Below are 18,746 nucleotides of genomic sequence, written 5' to 3'. Positions count from 1 at the left end.
AGATTTTTCCAGCACGGCTCTGAGAAACAGGCTACAAACAGGACATCTGACACACAGACGGGAAGCAGTCAGTAAAACCCAGCAGGAAGATCAGTGTCATCTGAAAACTACAGGTAGGTACATGCAAGACATGCTAAAATAAATGTTTAACTACAGTGGTTCAAGGAGAAATACTGTGTTTAGTCTGCCGCCCTGTGGTGAACAGCAGGTAAAACATAAAACGAAGGACGACGACATGAATGAAATAACATGGCAGCATAATCTCATCAGCAGGAGTCACAACTGGCAGTAATGTCGTAATTTCATGTATATAGGTTACAGTATGCTGGGAGTGTAAGTGTCAAAACAGTGTAACACAAAATGCAATGAGTAAACTAAAAACATGTTTCTAAAGTATATTTCTAAGGGGGCTAATCTCCCAATTTGGTAACAAGTACAACCCACGAACAAAAAAACCAGAACTAATAAGTTCAGAAATTGAGGTGTGTGTAATGAAATGGGATAGCAGAAAAATGGCTGAACACACGAAGGGAAGTGCAAAAAGACAACAGCTGAAATGTCAGTTTTTAAAAAGAATTCGGGGCAAATTAGGATCAGTTGCTTCAGTTCCAACTGGTGGCCTACATATGGACGTCTCATAAGAAACTAGAAGCTCAGAGAGAGCGCAGACCTCCACCAAGCCATTGTTGTTTTTGTTTTTTTTATGCCAGTGATTTTGGGCATTATTATTTTTTTAGTTAAAAACTCACATCAAAGTAATAGTAAATAGTAAAAATCTTTTTTAAAACTCCTGAATCCAGGTGGTGATTTGGATCACCCACAAAGTCTAATCCCATTTGGTACTTATTCCATTTCTTATATTTCCTGAAAATTTAATCAGAATTCGTTCATAACTTCATGAGTTATGTTGCTAACAGCCAGACAGACAAACCAACCCCCTGAATTCATAACCTCTGCCTCAGCGGAGGTAATAACTCGCGATGGGTAACGGCAAACATGAGAATTGTTGGGACCCTAATCTGGAAGTAGAAAGAGGATCATTTCATTTAGTCATAAACTGGCCATGATGAGTAGCTCCTCCCAAGATTTCTGACAGAGTGAAAAGAGATGTCAAAAAGCAAAGGAGCGCTAGTGGAGGGTTTCAGAAGGACCTGAAATTAGCAGATTGTATAAAAGAAAACAATATGTTATCTGACCAGACTATATTCTCGCAGTATTTTACAGGCTGGTTCAAATGTTGTGGTACAAGCCTTTAAAATTAGCTTCAGCATTTTTATTCTACAGCTGTGTTCCATGGTGAGCCTAATATTAAACGCTTTGGATGCCATAACACACAACATACCACAAACAAACCAAACTAACAGGGACGCTCGGAGGTGGGAACTTCCTGGCTGTTTTTCAGCAAACTATGGTTTTTTGTTTGAATTATTTGGATTGTTAACTACATCTGGTGTAAATTTCATGTAACAGCCCCATCAGAAATATACCTCCTAGGTCAAATGTTGATGTATTCAATACTTATTTTACCTGCTGTATGTAAACACAAGGAGAAAATGAAGGTTTTACACATGGGCAAAGCTGATCCTCAGTTACTTGGCAGTACACTCAAAAAAACAATTCAGCCTGTTTTCCTGTAGCTCCTACAGGGAAGTTCAACATAAGCAAGACAGACAGTTTGGTTAATACTTGACACAGTGCATCATGAAGTAAAACATCAACATCCACTGATGGATAGAACTGTCACTTCATCCAGTTTCAGAGACTCTCAAACTATCACATGAAAAGAGGAATTTAGCAAACAATTAGAGCACTTTTAACACTTTTAAACGCTGCCGCACTCTGTTTGTGCTTTCTGTGCAAGAGAAATATGAAAAATAAAGCATTAAAAGCATCAGTGATGGATCAGTCAGGCCTCCACATGCATCATGTGACAACAATTTTTTTTGTTTTACAACTTTATGGCTGCTAATGCTGCTAATTTCGACATGGCTTTTAGGGGGTTGACGTGACCTGGATTACACGTTCAAATGGCTCACTGTTATCTGCAGGACTGCACTCAGGTTCGAATTGTAAATACAGTATAATAATAAAAACAGGGCAGTCAAATACAGACTCTATGGCACAGGGAAGCAGGGGATCAGTGCAAATAAACAGCAGTCTTTATCTCAACATATTCACTTCCTTCCCAGGAGGAACTGCCTGAGCTCAGGGTTACAAGTGATGTGAAGGTTTCAAACACACTTTGGAATGAATACAAACTAATCTTCTAATGCCAGCAAGGGCTTTAAAAAATATTAACTTCTTGCACAGCAAAATGCAAAAATCTGATGTGTGTACGAACATCTTAGAGAAGAGCAACTAAAGCAAATGATGGATAAACAACAGAACTGAGTAAAGGATAAGAATAAGAGGCATCATGCTCGAGCAGAAGCCGGATCAGGGGCCCTGGGGGAGTCGTGGGGTGTTGGGTCCTCCGTCTCAGAGGATTCATCGTCGTCATCGTCAGTGTGCTCTGCGCTGTGGTACAGCATGAGGGCCTGGGTCTTATGTGTGATGGTGATGGTGCAGGGCCCCTGGGCCCACGGCTCCCCGTCCACCTGCATGGGCATCTTAGAGCTCTTCAGAACCAGCTGAGAAAGCGAAGAGCAACAACAATAATAAATAGATAATTCAATTGTAATGAACTCATCCATATCACTGTTTAATTTCAAAATAAATTTAATATTTTTTTATTTAATGTAACATTGTGTCACAAAGATCAGACATTAAAACTGATTACAGTATTAAAACTAAGCCACAAGGTAAAAATAAGGCACATAAATGTAATGTTGGACCGCTTTCAGCTGTGATTATTGCCAAATATTCACTGCAGCATCCTTTCAATAAGCTTAAGCTGCATCAAAACATTTAGACTTACATTCTTCTTCAGCACATCCCAAAGATTCTCAGCAAGACTGAGGTTTTACGTGTTTATGGATTCAACTAAACAAGACATGGCAAGAACAAATCCTTAGTTACAACTATAAACTATAAAGCTGGTCGTTCAGTACATTCAGATAGTCACCTGACTTTTGTCTTTGGGCTCATGATGTTGCTGAACATAACCCACCATCCACTTTATTAGCTTGGTCTGCCTTGGTGTAGCATGTGCTCAAAGATGCTATTTTACATGTGCTGTGTTGGAGAAGGGATGCACATAGAAGTTGCAGGATGGCAGCTTTTGAGGACTTCAAGGCCCACTGTCCTGCAGACATTCGATGTTTCCTGCTTCAACATACCTGACTCAAATTAACAGTTCATTAGCAGACTTGTGCAGAGATTGTCAGAGAACCATTTAATTTGAATTAGGTGTGTTGCAGCAGAGAGACATCTAAAACCTGCAGGATAGGGGGCCTTGAGGACTGGACTTGGACACCCTTGCTTTAAGGCATTCACACACTATTAAAAGTAGTCTAAATTATGTTTCCTGTGTTGCTATGGCAGCAAGGGCCAATATGCATGCTGGTGCATGTTTTTTTTTTTTTTTAACAGTTAAAATAATGGTGCAAATCTAGTTTTTATGCTTCACCAGCAGCATCTTTACTGTTTTTATTGATGGTGTAACATTGGACTGTTTTATGAAGGATTAAAAATGTCACATAAAGGTGAAAAAGAGCAGGAAAATGAGCACATGCAGGAGGTGAGTGGCATACACTAAATCAGATTAGATAAAATTAGATTTTCAAGTGCTGCATGAGGCGAGTGGCAGTGATAAGTAATTTGATTCCCTCACTGCTTTTCTCCACACCCACATAACGAAGTGAAAAGGAAGCTCTGTGGCAGTGCAAGCGTATGTGTGTTTGTGTGCCTCACCCTGACAGTGTGTGCTTGTCCCAGCCGCACAGGGTTGGCCAGTTTGACCTGGATCTGAGCACAATGGAAGGAGCCAAACACCCCCACAACCTCCAGCAGACCATCATCCAGCCTGCAGTCCAAGACCAGAAACACAGCTGCTCACTTTTAGTCGCCATGGTAACACCAAGCAACTAATGTGAACAAACTCAAATGAGCTTTAAAAAATAAGTCAAAAGAAATTCTGGTCACATCTGACAACCTGTTTACATTTTCAGACCTAAACTTAAAAGCAGTAATCACACTTTATACATCCTACCGAGTCGGGGGGCATGGTTCGTCTCCCATTCCCTCCCAGAGTCTGCAGCCTCCACCCCAATAGCCGATGTTACAAACGATGATGCCCTCCAGACTGGGCAGCGCCACCCTCTCCCCATCCAGCTCCAGCTGTTATGGAAACACACACAAACAAAAGTTTCACATAAAATAAACAAGAGTGATTGCAACATGAACCACTGTTATGTACTTTTTAATGCTTCTTCTGCACCCGCTGTAATGGTTTTAAATGTTTTATTTAAAGCACTTTGAATTGTATGTGAAATGTGCTGTACTAATAAACTTCTCTTGATACTGTGGCCCAGATTTAAACTTCAGACAAATTAAAACATCAGCTGATCCTTCTTTTATTACTTGGAGTCAAAGTGTCAAAAATGGCCCAAAACATAAAAGAAAATATAAAATAAAATTAAAATACTAAATATTTGGAAGCTGACATAGAGAAAACATACAACTGCAGTCATACCAGGAAGAAATGAGAAGATTTTAAATATCAGGACGTAATAATAAAAAATCTAATCTTTATCATCAAGTCTGTGAAAGTAAGTCCAACTTTGAATGAGCAAACAACACATGACATTTTACACTGAGTCAACAGCAAAATGCAGAAGCAGAGTGTGTGAAAAGCAAGTTGATCCTGCACCGCTTCCATGGGAATAAGTAGCAGCATTTGATCAACTGATCACATTAACTCATCAGTGTAAACTCCTCTATAAGGCAGTTTGTTGCTCTGCAGGATTCAGGTGTGTGTTATTATAATGCCAAGGAGGAAAGACATCACTAATGATCTTAGATGTTGCTGCCCATCAGTCTGGGAAGGGTAATAAAATCAACTTTCTCCATATTTTTTTTCTGAAACATATATGATTGGACTCGTATATAATGTCTGAATTTTGCTAAATTAAGGTTTTTATTTATTTTAGAAACAATTAAAAACTTATCTGATTTTAATGTTTTATTACATGACGTGAGTAGCACGAGTGGGGAATTTCTGGAGGAACACTCTTTTAGGAATCCTGTTTCAACCCGTAGGACATTCTTGGAGACGAGACTTGAATAAGCTTGACAGTTATACTGGTCCAGAGCAGACTTGTTTGCTAGCAACAGTTACCATGGTAACTCAGCTTGACAGTTATCCTGGTCCAGAGCAGACTTGTTTGCTAGCAACAGTTACCATGGTAACTCAGCTGACAGTTATCCTGGTCCAGAGCAAACTTGTTCGCCAGCCCTAGTTACCATGGTAACTCAGCTGACAGTAATCCTGGTCCAGAGCAAACTTGTTCGCCAGCCCTAGTTACCATGGTAACTCAGCTGACAGTAATCCTGGTCCAGAGCAGACTTGTTTGCTAGCAACAGTTACCATGGTAACTCAGCTTGACAGTTATCTTGGTCCAGAGCAAACTTGTTCGCCAGCCCTAGTTACCATGGTAACTCAGCTTGACAGTTATCCTGGTCCAGAGCAGACTTGTTTGCTAGCAAGTTACCATGTTAACTCAGCTAACAGTTATCCTGGTCCAGAGCAAACTTGTTCGCCAGCCCTAGTTACCATGGTAACTCAGCTTGACAGTTATCCTGGTCCAGAGCAGACTTGTTTGCTAGCAACAGTTACCATGTTAACTCAGCTAACAGTTATCCTGGTCCAGAGCAAACTTGTTCGCCAGCCCTAGTTACCATGGTAACTCAGCTGACAGTAATCCTGGTCCAGAGCAAACTTGTTCGCCAGCCCTAGTTACCATGGTAACTCAGCTGACAGTAATCCTGGTCCAGAGCAGACTTGTTTGCTAGCAACAGTTACCATGGTAACTCAGCTTGACAGTTATCTTGGTCCAGAGCAAACTTGTTCGCCAGCCCTAGTTACCATGGTAACTCAGCTTGACAGTTATCCTGGTCCAGAGCAGACTTGTTTGCTAGCAAGTTACCATGTTAACTCAGCTAACAGTTATCCTGGTCCAGAGCAAACTTGTTCGCCAGCCCTAGTTACCATGGTAACTCAGCTTGACAGTTATCCTGGTCCAGAGCAGACTTGTTTGCTAGCAACAGTTACCATGTTAACTCAGCTAACAGTTATCCTGGTCCAGAGCAAACTTGTTCGCCAGCCCTAGTTACCATGGTAACTCAGCTTGACAGTTATCCTGGTCCAGAGCAGACTTGTTTGCTAGCAACAGTTACCATGGTAACTGAAATGGAAGTAATTGAAGCCATGATGATACTGAGCCAACCTTAAAAAATGAAGACTATTCCTTAATCCTGCTTTGTGGAATTCTACTCTGGACATTTAAAGAAAACCAAACACAGTACAAACACCTCAAACCAGCTGTTAAACACGGTGGTGGAGTGCTGATACTTTGAGCTTGTTTTGCAGCCACAGGACCTGGACAAGCAAATCAAGCAGTTTACACGATCCATTCAAATCAAGAACTTAACTGGATTTTAAACCCTTAATTTTACTTTGTAAACTGTGCGTTAACCTTACTGTCCAACAAATTACAGATTAAAAAACATAACAAACACAGAATACACACATGCATGTTGTAGGCATGTCAAATATTGCACATCCTCTGGCAGCATCAACTCAAACTATTTGACTATTTGAATCACCATAAAGTTTTATCACATGCTCAACTTTACAGTACCTCAATCCTTTTATCCAGGTCTTTGCATTCCTGCACTAAACAATCTTTGGTGCCATACAGGAAGTACACAGCCTGGAGAAAGAAAAAAGGAGCAAGTATCAACAAGGAAATCACCAATAAATTCAGAGGATATGCTTCTGTATGAAAATAAGCATGAGGTGATGTTTGAACAGGATTTGTATATTCAAATCAAGTGTTTAGACCTTATTTATGATGCGGCTGGAGAAGAAGGAGGGTGTTTTCTCGCGGTGTGCGTGGAAGTTGAGCGCCATCAGAGCATCAGGGCCCACAGAGAAGTAGTTGTTCATGGACAGAACCTGAAGAGCAAATGCTTTTAATCACCGTATCAGCTGTTAACATGTCAGCACATAAAGAGAAAAAGTTGAACAGAAAACTGAACATGAATCAGACTCACTTTTGGTTTACGAAAGTAGAGTCCTTTAGAAGCTACCTGAACTTTCCACCTGTGGAATATTTAGATGAAGATTAGCAGCTGAACTCAAATAGCTTTTAATGACATAAAAAGAAGCAGATCAACAATATGAGGAGTTAAAAGACAAAAAACTGTTCTAATAAATCTGAGCACTTTCAAAGACTCGATGCGGTTCTGTCACCCCACCTGTCCATTCTGACCACTTCAGCATCCAGGATGTTACGGAGAACCTGCTCCACAGGGATCTCTCCAGCATACCCAGCTCCCCAGCCCAAAGTGTTTGAGAGGTCGTTTCCTGTTCCCAGAGGTAGAATGGTCACCCTTGGGATGAACTGGTCTTGGCCCTGAAAGAAAATTAGAAAGTTTTGTTAATAATTTGACAAACACAGAACAGTAAAAAAGCCTTGAGTGGCCTTTTGTTCCGTTCTCAGTCCAGATGATCCCACCCTGCTTTAATAATGTTAAGGTCCGGGCTCTGGGGAGGATCCATCCCTCCATCAAACAAATAAAGATCCCTCTGGTTACAAACACAGACATCTCACCTTCAGCTTCATAGTGTCTATGGCATCAAGCACCCAGCCCACTGTGCCGTCACCTCCACACACCAGCACCCGGACGCTACCAGGAGGGAGGAGCGTGCACAGCTGGAGGGCTTTGGAAGGAGTGAGCTCAGATAGGTCAAACACCTGAAGACAAAAACCAGTTCAGATCAAGAACACTGAACGAGATCTAAAAGGGACAGAAGAGATGAGTGAGAGAATCTCACCTGCACAGGGTTGAGGAGGGTGCGAAATTCTCCCAGCAGAGCCTCCCCCATGTTGTTGCCGCTACGCGTGTTAGCCAGGACTAACACCGGAGTCCAGCCGCTGCCGCAGGAAGACCCCAGCTGCAGAGACACACACACACAACACCAACATGTTCATTGCAGTTTCTGGGTTGTTAAACAGCAGCAGACTGCTCAGAAAAGCAGGCGCTCGGCACCTTGCTGTACTCATCAGGGTGACGGCGGCGGAGCTTGTTGACGCGGTAGAGGTAGTTAGGAGGGATGATGAGACTGTGGAACTCGCCCAAGTCACACACATCTGCATCCGCCAGGCTGTCCATGCAGTCATCATGCACCGTGGTCTGACACCACACACACCTGAGAGAGAGGGGCAGAGGGATTCGAACCCATCAGAGACATACGGAAAGCAGCAGGACCCGTAATAACAGGAAAGTGTGCAGGTCTGTTTCTGTTTAAGATCATAACAGGAAATCTTTAATCATTGTGCAGCTGTCCGCGAACAAACTGGAGACAGATTAAAGCAAAAGACTGCTGGATTCTATTATGTTAGAAAAACCTTGTGCTCTCCCTTCTCTCCCTTTTCATAAAGGCCATTGGTGCTGTATTATACAATGTTGGAGAGCTTGAATACTTACTTTTACAACAAGTGTAATTTGTGAGGATTGTGCTTCTGTGGGATGAGCACCACAGCTAAACTTGAGTAGTGTCCCCAAAAGATGTACCCAAATCCAGCTGCAATATTCTCCTGTTGGTATTCACTTGTTTGAGATTCAAGTACTTCCCGGTGTGTGTCAGGCACAGATAATGACTGTCCCCTGATTGGCACTTAACTGATAGACATTTTGGAATGAGATTCTGAAGCCATTGAGGATCCCACATCCCCAGAATCTGGGACCTAATTCCATCCTTCAGGATGACAATGCTCTCCAAGAGCCAGGATCCTTTGAGAGTCCCTCTAGAACAGGGCTACTCAATTCGGTCCTACGAGGGCCGCAATCCAGCAGGTTTTCCATGTATCCCTGCACCAACACACCTGAGTCAAATTAGGTGGCTCTAACAGCCAATCAGGTTCTACACAATGACTCATTAATTTGACTCAGGTGTGTTGGTGCAGGGATACATGGAAAACCTGCTGGATTGCGGCCCTCGTAGGACCGAATTGAGTAGCCCTGCTCTAGAATTTGGAAGTTAAGAGGATGAAATTACCTGTCATGAAAACTTGTGGGGTCAGCTTACAAGATCTGCACATGCTAGAGAGACCAACACAACCACATTAGCTGACCCTGAACAACTCCTGGTTGAAAAGTGGGATGACATCCAACAGCTAAATGTGACATGGCTGGTGACCAACATGACTAAAGGGTGCAAAGCTACTTAAGTCCCTGACAATTCAAAATGAATAAAGTGTAAAAATTTTCCAAAGTGGCATATTTGAAGGGGGCGCTACACATTTGTTGCTCATTCCACAAAAGCATGATCCTTAAAAGTTATATTTTGTTTTAAATGTGACTAATCAGGCTTCCCAACAATGTATAACACAACACCAAATGATATTACTGAGGGTAAGAAATAATACCAAGCAGGTTTCTTTACTTCTTGTGCTAAGTTTATATCATCCAAAAGGTGTTGATTCCATGACAATATTGATAGTTGTTGTATTTAAAGTACAGTGAAATAAAAAAGTTGTGATATAAAATATTGACTTCCATGCTTTTTAGAATTGTACAAACTCTGTTTTGGCCTTTAAAACTGTGTTTATATCTCCAACTGTTTAAAGAAATCTCTGCACCCACTTCCACATTTTTCTGGAAATACATGAAGAAATGAGGATGGCTCTAAACTGTTGCACAATACTTGTGGTTCCTCTCGCATTTGAAAGCACTGGAAAAAGTACTAGTGTAGGTTGTGGTGTATGCACAGTGAAGTGAAGCTGCACCACCCACACTACCTTAAGTCACAGAGCTTCGGCTGGGTCCCACACTGCTGTTTGCACACTGCACAGTAGCTGGCCAGCGGCACATTTCCGCGGACCCATCGGTGCTTCGTGGCTCCGTCGGCGCTGGATGCAGCCATGATCTCCTTGCACAGAAGGCTCCGGTCGGCCAGCCGCAAGCACTGCTCGTCCGCGCACACGCCACAGCAGTCGCAGAAAGCCCCGTGCAGAATGTGCTGCGAACATACGCAGCAGTAGGTGGGCTTGTTGAACAGGTCAGTGTAATGCCAGCCGTGTTTGCTTTTCCGAAAGAAATCCTTCATGTACGTTTTCCGCTTGGAGCGCTGCGCGCTGCACCACAGCGTGATGATGACCGGGATGATGACGGCCAGAGAGGTCCAGAACAGCAGCGTCCACTCCTCCCGGGAGCCGCAGTCGTCCTGCCCCTCGTCCCCTTCCTTGCACATCGCAGCTAGACTGTACCGCGAGCGGTGGGTGATGTTAAGGAGCGGAAATCAGCAAAGAAGTAAGAGTAACGTAAACACCGCAGACTGAAGAGGACCCGCGACTCGTTTCGCTGCGAGACTCATATTAACAAACTCCATGTAGATGTTGGCTCTAATTTTCCTTTATGTAAAAACGAACTGTGTCAAACTAACAAGAAGACACGGACGTGACGATGTTCCTGTACGATATAACGTTCGCTCAGTTTCTCCAGAGAGTATTTACACATCAAGATAGTTCATTCACAGGAACGCGCATGCGTACATTCGTGAATAACCTGCCCGAACAGGAAGTTTCTATAAGCTAATGTGATATTTCTGCTAACTCTGACTGCTTTTGTATAATTTGTGAGATTATATGTGCTTTTGGTAATGTTATCTGCTATAAATAAATGACAATATAATCTTAATTCGTTTTATACATGGAAAAAAAAGAAATAACCTCAGTAAGAGAATTGGAAAAGTGGTTCATTTTTATTCTTTATTTCGCAAGCCCTTAGTATAAGAACGAATATTATGTCATGTGAAGAGACCACATTAGACCTTAATGCCTGTATTCAAACTGTAACTCATAGAATAAAAGTGTAATTTACAGAAATAATATAGAAGTGCATTTACTGACACAACAATCGGTTTTATCTCAGACGCAGATTTACTCTCGTCAAGAATAACAAACATAAGGGATTGAATTACTGCAGATAGGTGAAAGTTTCAGAAGGGCAGATATCTGGATGTTGTACATCGACTTCACCACTTCAGAAGTGCTAACATTAAGTGACCCAAAAACTATTTTTCTGTAAAAAGTATTTTCAGACATATTGGCCGACATCTGTGGATGGCACCATCGGCCTGATATCGTTAAAATTCTTTTCTGTTTTTTATACTTTAGTTAGGGATTAGAGCAGGTTAAATGCGCAATTATACTTTACAACGTTTTTTCTTAATTAATTTAATTATTTATTAGCTTTTATCTAAACAATCTTTATTTGTAAGAAAAAAAATCGAATTAAACACCAACCATGGCCCCAGCAAGAGAGTTATAAGTTAAAATAATAATATTCATGAAACCAGTTCAAGAAAGTAATTCAATACAGGCGGTGGCAGGTGATCTTGGTTGTTCTCCAGATTTACATCCAGAAAAGCTGTATGAAACCGATGCATCAAAATGATAATGTTTTCTCCCACAGAAAAATAGTGTTAAAACATTTCTTTAGAAAAACAGTTTCAGCTCAATATGACCAGGAAACAGTCTGGATCTCAGGATTTCACATTCACAGTGGACATAGAAAAAGACTGAAGAGTGAAGTCCATTAATTAAAGAAATCAAGCCACGATTAAAGCCAATTGAGCTGCACTAAAGTACTCATTATGTACTTATGTGATTCTTTGCTTGATGGTTAGTACTTTCCCCCTACTAATTTGTTACATCTGTATCTGGTATTTATTTTTAAGAAAATCACGGTTTTCTTTTATTGATAAACTCAATCACCGCTGACGACTAAAACAGCTTCCGAGCCAAAAATAAAAGGCTTCTTTATCGTGGTACTTATTTATTCCAAGCAAACCCGGAAGTGAGCCCAGGCTACAGCTCATTTGATAAAAATCATCTCTGATTCGGAGCCCCTGGCGTGCGAGCAGCTGGTCCGCGCTGCGCATGCGCTTTGTGCGTCACCCTGAGCTAAAAGCCGCGTTAGATAATCGGGAAGATGTGACCAAAGCTCTCCGTGTTCCAGAAATTAATCAAAACTGTTGACTCCAACGGGTTCCACAAACACATAATTAGGGGGAAACGGCAGCAAAAAGACCGAAACGGAAACAATGACGCACAATGACGTCTTCCCTCGAACGTCACAGGCAGCGTTGTGATTGATCCAGTGTTTAATCAAACATAAACTATCCTGGTTGTTGTGTTAACGAGCGATGTACTTTGGGGGGCACGATTAAAATTTAAATGGGTCCTGTTATTTGGTCTTAGGAGCAGCAGAGGATAAAGGAAGAGACAAATAACACCAACATCAACGAGTAAAACAAAACACTGCAAATGAGTAATATGTTTCTGTAAAGGAATAATTAAGTTTTCATAACAGTCAAATTACCTGATAATGTTTTTACTGACAACGTTTCCTATGTTCTAGAATTATTGACTTCTTGGTCATAGTGAAATCTCTGTAGTGAAAGTACAGGGTGGGACTCAGGGCAGCTGTACTCACTGGCTACTTTATTAGTTACACCAGGGGCCTGTTCCAGAAAGAAGGTTCAACTAACTGAGTTTAAGATCAGACTGTGGGTTAACTAACTCTGAAGTGAGCAACTTTTGGGTTCTCGGTTCCAGGACAGCTGCTTTGAGTTGGTTCAATAAACTCTGACCCAGAGGTGGAAACCACAACAAAAAGCCATCATCAGTGGAGCACCGATACCTGGATTCACCATGGCAACCACTGACAAAAAGCTGATTAGTTTACCTGACTGGAGCCAGAGGTTCTTGTTGATGCATATGAGCAATATTAGAGGTAGTATGTAAAGAAGCGAACACTGCTGCCACAAAGGAGAGAAGTATCATGTAAACCTGAGTCATTGTGGAAATTGGAATCCACTGGTCCACTCGTTGAGTAGCTATTTAACTTTATTAAAACTGTAGCATGTGGGTTAAAAACTGGCGGGTAGAATAAAATCTTCAATAAAAGTTTTAGGTTTAATTGCATGGGGAAAAATCACATGGAGGAAACTGAAGATGAAGTATGAAGACAACATTTAGAAGGGTAATGTTTTGTACCAGACCATGATTGTACATTTCTTTTATGACTGCGGCATAATGAGCCATGCCATGTCTGTGGCATGGCTTTACTGTGCTTCTAATGAATTCTGTATGTCTGTTTCAGATTGTCGGCCTGTTCACTGTGTTCACTTGTGACTCTGATGAAGAGACGGATGGTTTATTGAAACATGAAGTTTGCACAATAGATGTTTGAGTGAGTGAGCTGCAGCCCCCTGCTTTTTGTGAGAAAATATCAAGTGAGCAACAGCTGCCTTATTGATGTTAGAGCAGAATGAGCAGACTGGTTGTAGTTGATAAAAATAAATAAAATAAAAAACGGCAACTGAACTCAAACAACCACTGGTTCAAACAAGGTCTGCAGAACACATTAATAACGCACAACACGTCCAGCCTTGAAGCAGATGGGCTACAGCAGCAGAAGACCACACCGGGTGCCTCCTGTCAGCTAAGAACAGGAAACTGAGGCTACAATTCACACACACTCACCAACGCTGGACAATAGAAGATGGAGAAAAGTTGCTGGTTTGACGAGTCTCCATTTCAGCTCCACATTCAGATGCTAGGCTCAGAGTTTGGTGGAAACATCATAAAACGTCATGACAAGGTGGCCTAATGAAGTGACCTGTAAATGTATTAAAAAGAAGATTTAAAAACACTGAAACTCACAATATTAGACGAATGTTGAGCTACTCTTCAAATAACATGCAAGTTCCTGATGTATTTGGAAATCACAACATACAACTATTATCCTGACACAACAACACAACCCTGAGAGATAGCTTAGGTTTTTAGTCACACGAGTTCAAGGAATGTTTTTCCACTGTGAACCTTCCCTGAAACATTTTTTGTCAATCCAACTTTAGGAGAACCACAGACTGGGGGACTACTGTGGTCAATAAAAGCAGAGAAAAGAGGGAGCCTGAAATGAAAAAAATGGAGTTAAAAAAGCAGAATGTTTATGTTATTGCTCATTTACTTTAGCAAAATATACTCCAAAACAACATAATGAGCCAAAATGGTAATTTAGTCTGTTAGTACACTGCCATCTAGTGGACAATCACATTCATGCTACCTGATTTAATAGACCTACAATAGACACCATGAGTACCAAGAATTCTTCCACAATGATTTGTCATTTTTAGAGCAATACATTAATCCACACAGGTCACATTTCTTTGCACCACTGCTTATGATTTCTTTGAATTCTGTCGCTGTAACACAAGCCTGAATGTGACCATTTGTGGGTGAGGAAAAGGAGGAGGACAAGGAGGAGTTGAATTTATTTCCCCCTGCACCCCTTCTGGACTCAGAGCAGTGAGGGCTCAGGCAGGAAAAGGTGACGAAGATGAAGAAGCTGGTGGTGTTTTTGCTCTGCCTGGTTTTGCTGGCTGTTTCAACAGGTAGGACACTCTCAGGCTGACTTGAAATATAAAACACCTTCCCCTCGTTTTTCCAGCGGGGTGTGAATTAACATATTTTTTAAATTGGAGGTTCATTTAAGTCATTATGTAACAAGTTATTTAGGATTGTTTTGCATGTTTTTTGTGGGTTTGTTGTTGTTTATTTCTTGAATTATTGGCTATACCAAATGATTCATATTCTTGTTTAACTTACTGTATTTTAGTTTATTCTTTAGTTTGCAGTATCTGATTATTTTAAGTGTAATTCTTTTACTTTTACTTGCTTTAACACAGCATTAATCCACAGAATAGGTCACAAACAACACTTTCTTGATAAGCTTGCTGGAGAATCAGAATGTTTTGCCACGTTGCTGTGAGGGCCCAGCAACAGGAGCAGGAGCAGCAGCAGCAGCAGCAGCTCTGGCCTTGTGTTGACAGAACTGGGTTCATTTTCACAGCAGAGGAAGACAGACCCCCCCTTCACTGCCTGCTGGAGTCACGTGCTGCACAGACTCGACTCCCTGGGGAGCGGGGACGATGAATGGGCACTTTGTTGCCTGCCCGGCCTCCTCACACAGGCCTGCGTTTGGAGAAAGTGGGACAGAGGCTCCTCACTCCGCAGAGGCCAGTGTGTTTGAGAGCAGCTCCCATGGGGCTGGCGTTGGAGGGGATAAATAGCCTCACATGGACACCAGCTAAACAGATCAGGTCAGGCACAGCTCAGAAGCAGCAGGTAGAGGTGAGAGGTTTATTCAGGGTTCTGAACACAGCTCTCAGTAGAAGGTTATTTGGATTAGCCAGCTGCCAAGAAAACATCTGCTATATTTGTTTTAAAAACAAATAAAAACAGAAAACTCAGAGGTTAAACTTAGCAGATAGTCTAAGCTCCTGAGTCTAAGGATAAAAAAAGAGATCTTGTTTTCTCAGTCTTCTTTCAGCAGCAGCAAAAGGAGAATTCAACATATCACAAGACGTTAAAAAAATAGCAAACAAATTGTTATGTTGTTTCTTTTTTCCCTCAGATGCCAACCCTGTCATCAAAGAGAGCTTTGCTAAGCAGCTGCTCCGCAGCAAGAGGCAGGAGCGGCCGCTGAAGGCCGGCCACCCTGATGAGCCCATGAGGGTGAGGTCAAGTCATTAAAAAAAAAAAAAACACAGACAAAAATGATGGAGATTTAACTGAGAAGACTGATTTTACTGTATGAAAGGAACAACACTGTGGCTGTAAATAAATAATTATACTTTTACTCCTTGTGTGGATAATTTGCTACTAGATATACTGTAGAAAGATTTATTCTGTTAAACAAAATGCCGGGTTTGAAACATCAAATTAAAGCAAAAGCCGAGGACCAGGATTGAGAAACCTGGTTCTAGAGAGATGAGAGGTGTTTCTGACCAGAAAACCTCCGTTGACATGCCTTTTGTCAAACTTATCTGGGCAATGTTTTTTTTTTTCTGGCCACTCTTCCATAAAGTCCGACTTCACAGAGTGTACAGTATGTAGCAGTCCTGTGGAGAGATCCAGCACTCTCCACTGTTTTCCAGCTCCTTCAAGGTTTCTTTCGGTCTTTAAGTTGCCTCACTGATTAACGCCCACCTTGCCCGGTCTGTGATTTTTGGTGGAGGGTTGTCTTATGGTAGGTTTGTTGTGGTGTCACGACTTTGTTTAGGACCTGCTTGGAGATCTTGGTTTTCATGGTGCCTCTTGATTGATGGTGTTTCAGACTCTTGGACTCCGAACAGGCGTGAGCTCATGTGATACTTTTGATTGCACATAGGTGAACTTTATTCAACTAATCATGATTTCTAACAGTATTTGGTTAAACCAGATGTTTCTTGGCAAAGGGGGTTATGAACACATATGCATGCATCACTTTGATTTCTTTTTTTATTTCTAATTATGATGATCACGTCAGCTGTAGTCTTTGTAGGGGGTTGAATACTTTTATCAGCCACTGTGCCCTTGCAGGTTATTTAAGTATAGCCTACTGTAGGTGAACACTATTGTCATTGAGACACTTTCTTATTCAAACCAGAGCACACAGAAAATAAAAACACCAAAACTTTAATCAAAACTAAAACCTGCTTGTGACTGAGCCACTCTGTTGCAGCTGTGTACCTCTTTATCTGCACTCATCTCTGTAATTTCACTTTCTGCTTAGTGGAGGCAGCAGGGTTTCAGTCTGACTCTACAATTGTCCCAGTTTCATTTTTGTCCCATCCATCATTTACCTTCTTTCTTTTAACTTTTACTATAACACACTTCTCCTTTCAGGAGCATCTGCTCCACATGCAGGCTCTGGATCAAAGGGCCCAGGAGACCAACCTGGAGAACTGGTTGAATCCTCATTGCCCCCCACGTTGTGACAGGAACTATGGACACCCAGTCTAAGGATGATTAAGGTCCCAAGAAGTCTCTCACTTTCACTTTCAACCCCAAATCCAAACATGCATGAAGGCAAAGCTGTGTTCTGTTTGCAACATCACAGAACAATAAGCTTAACTGAGATTTTAGCAGCAACACAGGCCTTCATCTTACCTATAACAAAAACTCCCTGCTGTATTAGAGCTAAAGTTTAGTTTCTTTTTGATTTTTGATTCTTTGCAGTACAACAGGTGCTGGCACAACAGGAAACCTCAAAGACCTGTGAACAATTTCAGGTGTAAGTTAGACTCAAACTGGATTTAAATGAAAATATACTTCAGCCCTGATTGCATCCTGCCTATATATATATATATATATATATATATATATATATATATATATATATATATATATATATATATATATATATACAGACACACACAGCTACTCATTTAAATTGAGTAATAGGACAAACAAAAAAGTCACAAGGAAGACTTTTATTGTGAAGCACAACTGAATTTATTTGCTTCATCTATAATGGAACCATTTTAATTTCTTTCAGCATCCCAGACATCAAATATCTCGTTTATAATCTTTGTTTTTGATGTTTGGCTCTGCAGATTTATGTTATTGTCTTTTTTCTTCTTCTTCTTCTGTGTGTAGGAAACGACCAGAAGTGACCAAACATGGACTCAACAGTGGCGACATTTAAAGACAGAAACTTTCCTCTTTTGTTTCCTCTGATGTCCACATAAGGACAGGCAGATACTGTGTTGTCTTGTAAAAGCTATAGTTTGCTGATGTAGTGATTTCTCCTTTTATTTTCTTCCAGTTGTGTGACGGAATGAAATTTGTTACAATGAAAAATAAAAATAATAATAAGTAGCCTAACACTGTCATTTATTATTAATTATTATTATTTATTTATTTCGCTGCACGGTCGCGTGGTGGTTAGCACTGTAGCCTCACAAAAGAAGTACTTTATGATGGCTTCAGACACAGAGGGGCCCCTGAGCCTTCATTCCTACATTTAGAGGAGTCAAAGAGGAAGAAGGAAAAACCTCTGTCCTAAAAATAGGTTGACGTCTTTCTTTCATTGGTTCTATTTTATAATAAGATACGCGTTTCCTGGTTCTCTTTAAAGGAGGAAAAAAAACAAACAAACAAACAAACAAAACAAACAAAAAAAAAAACAAGAAAAGCGCAAAACCGCGCTGCGCGTTAAAAGTGCGTCTGTCGAGTTTCACAAGACTCCAAATTAAAACTTCCTCGAGACTGCGCCGCAGACATGTGCAAACATCTCAAATATTTTCGCCTATTTATACACACTCTCACATGTGTTCATAAGGCAGACATTTAAAGCTCCAAAACATCATTAAATCCACTGAATGATAACGATTAAAAAACAGGTTTTAAGTAAAAAAAAAATGCTTCGTTTTCAGAAATTAAATGTATATAAAACCGGGATTTCTAGGCTAAAACAGAGCTCAGGAGTCAGGGCCTCATTATATTTTTTTTATTAAACTTTATTTTATATTAAACTTAACGAAGCCTGTTAAATATATTAAATCAGACAGGACTATGAAAAAAGGAGCGCACTTTTTCTTTTTATTAAAATACTTTAAACCCGCAGGATTGTGAATTTGACTTCTTTATCTTTTAGAATAATAAAGTTTCGTCACAGATAATCCGCCGAGTTGTTACTGAAATTATGTTTTTGTTTTTTATTTACAAAGCAAACAAGTGGCTCAG

General features: G+C 40.9%; 2 protein-coding genes and 1 long non-coding RNA gene across 3 annotated transcripts; 2 read left to right on the top strand and 1 right to left on the bottom strand.

The window, feature by feature from the left end:
• Positions 1 to 24: 24 nt before the first annotated feature.
• On the top strand, positions 25 to 4,466 carry LOC121638605. The gene is made up of 3 exons (XR_006010047.1): positions 25 to 113; positions 3,877 to 4,011; positions 4,110 to 4,466. It is a non-coding gene; the product is annotated as an uncharacterized LOC121638605 (long non-coding RNA).
• On the bottom strand, positions 748 to 10,671 carry dgke (diacylglycerol kinase, epsilon). The gene is made up of 11 exons (XM_041983472.1): positions 9,966 to 10,671; positions 8,215 to 8,374; positions 8,000 to 8,119; positions 7,776 to 7,919; positions 7,420 to 7,577; positions 7,216 to 7,264; positions 7,004 to 7,117; positions 6,801 to 6,872; positions 4,151 to 4,278; positions 3,853 to 3,964; positions 748 to 2,630 (listed from the first exon to the last, which is right to left on the bottom strand). The coding sequence occupies exons 1-11, from the start codon at positions 10,415 to 10,417 to the stop codon at positions 2,415 to 2,417; spliced, it is 1,725 nt and encodes a 574-aa protein (XP_041839406.1). The 5' UTR covers positions 10,418 to 10,671; the 3' UTR covers positions 748 to 2,414.
• A 3,183-nt stretch (positions 10,672 to 13,854) lies between these two features.
• On the top strand, positions 13,855 to 17,882 carry c4h17orf67 (chromosome 4 C17orf67 homolog). Its single transcript, XM_041983475.1, has 4 exons — positions 13,855 to 14,629; positions 15,652 to 15,752; positions 16,905 to 17,032; positions 17,658 to 17,882. The coding sequence occupies exons 1-3, from the start codon at positions 14,575 to 14,577 to the stop codon at positions 17,019 to 17,021; spliced, it is 273 nt and encodes a 90-aa protein (XP_041839409.1). The 5' UTR covers positions 13,855 to 14,574; the 3' UTR covers positions 17,022 to 17,032; positions 17,658 to 17,882.
• The last annotated feature ends 864 nt before the right edge of the window (positions 17,883 to 18,746 follow it).

The sequence above is a fragment of the Melanotaenia boesemani genome, chromosome 4 (genome assembly GCF_017639745.1).
Source record: "Melanotaenia boesemani isolate fMelBoe1 chromosome 4, fMelBoe1.pri, whole genome shotgun sequence".
NCBI lineage: Eukaryota > Metazoa > Chordata > Actinopteri > Atheriniformes > Melanotaeniidae > Melanotaenia > Melanotaenia boesemani.
The sequence above is the reverse complement of the archived record's forward strand: the minus strand, read 5'-3'. Positions and strand labels throughout refer to the sequence as shown.

Coding starts and splice junctions, on each gene's coding strand:
- dgke (XM_041983472.1), bottom strand. CDS start 10,417: ATGTGCAAGGAAGGGGACGAGGGGCAGGACGACTGCGGCTCCCGGGAG. Junction 7,920..7,999: donor CCCTCCTCAACCCTGTGCAG/GTGAGATTCTCT, acceptor TTTTGTCTTCAG/GTGTTTGACCTATCTGAGCT. Junction 3,965..4,150: donor GAACCATGCCCCCCGACTCG/GTAGGATGTATA, acceptor CTTGGACTGCAG/GCTGGATGATGGTCTGCTGG.
- c4h17orf67 (XM_041983475.1), top strand. CDS start 14,575: ATGAAGAAGCTGGTGGTGTTTTTGCTCTGCCTGGTTTTGCTGGCTGTT. Junction 14,630..15,651: donor TTTGCTGGCTGTTTCAACAG/GTAGGACACTCT, acceptor TTTTTCCCTCAG/ATGCCAACCCTGTCATCAAA. Junction 15,753..16,904: donor ACCCTGATGAGCCCATGAGG/GTGAGGTCAAGT, acceptor TTCTCCTTTCAG/GAGCATCTGCTCCACATGCA.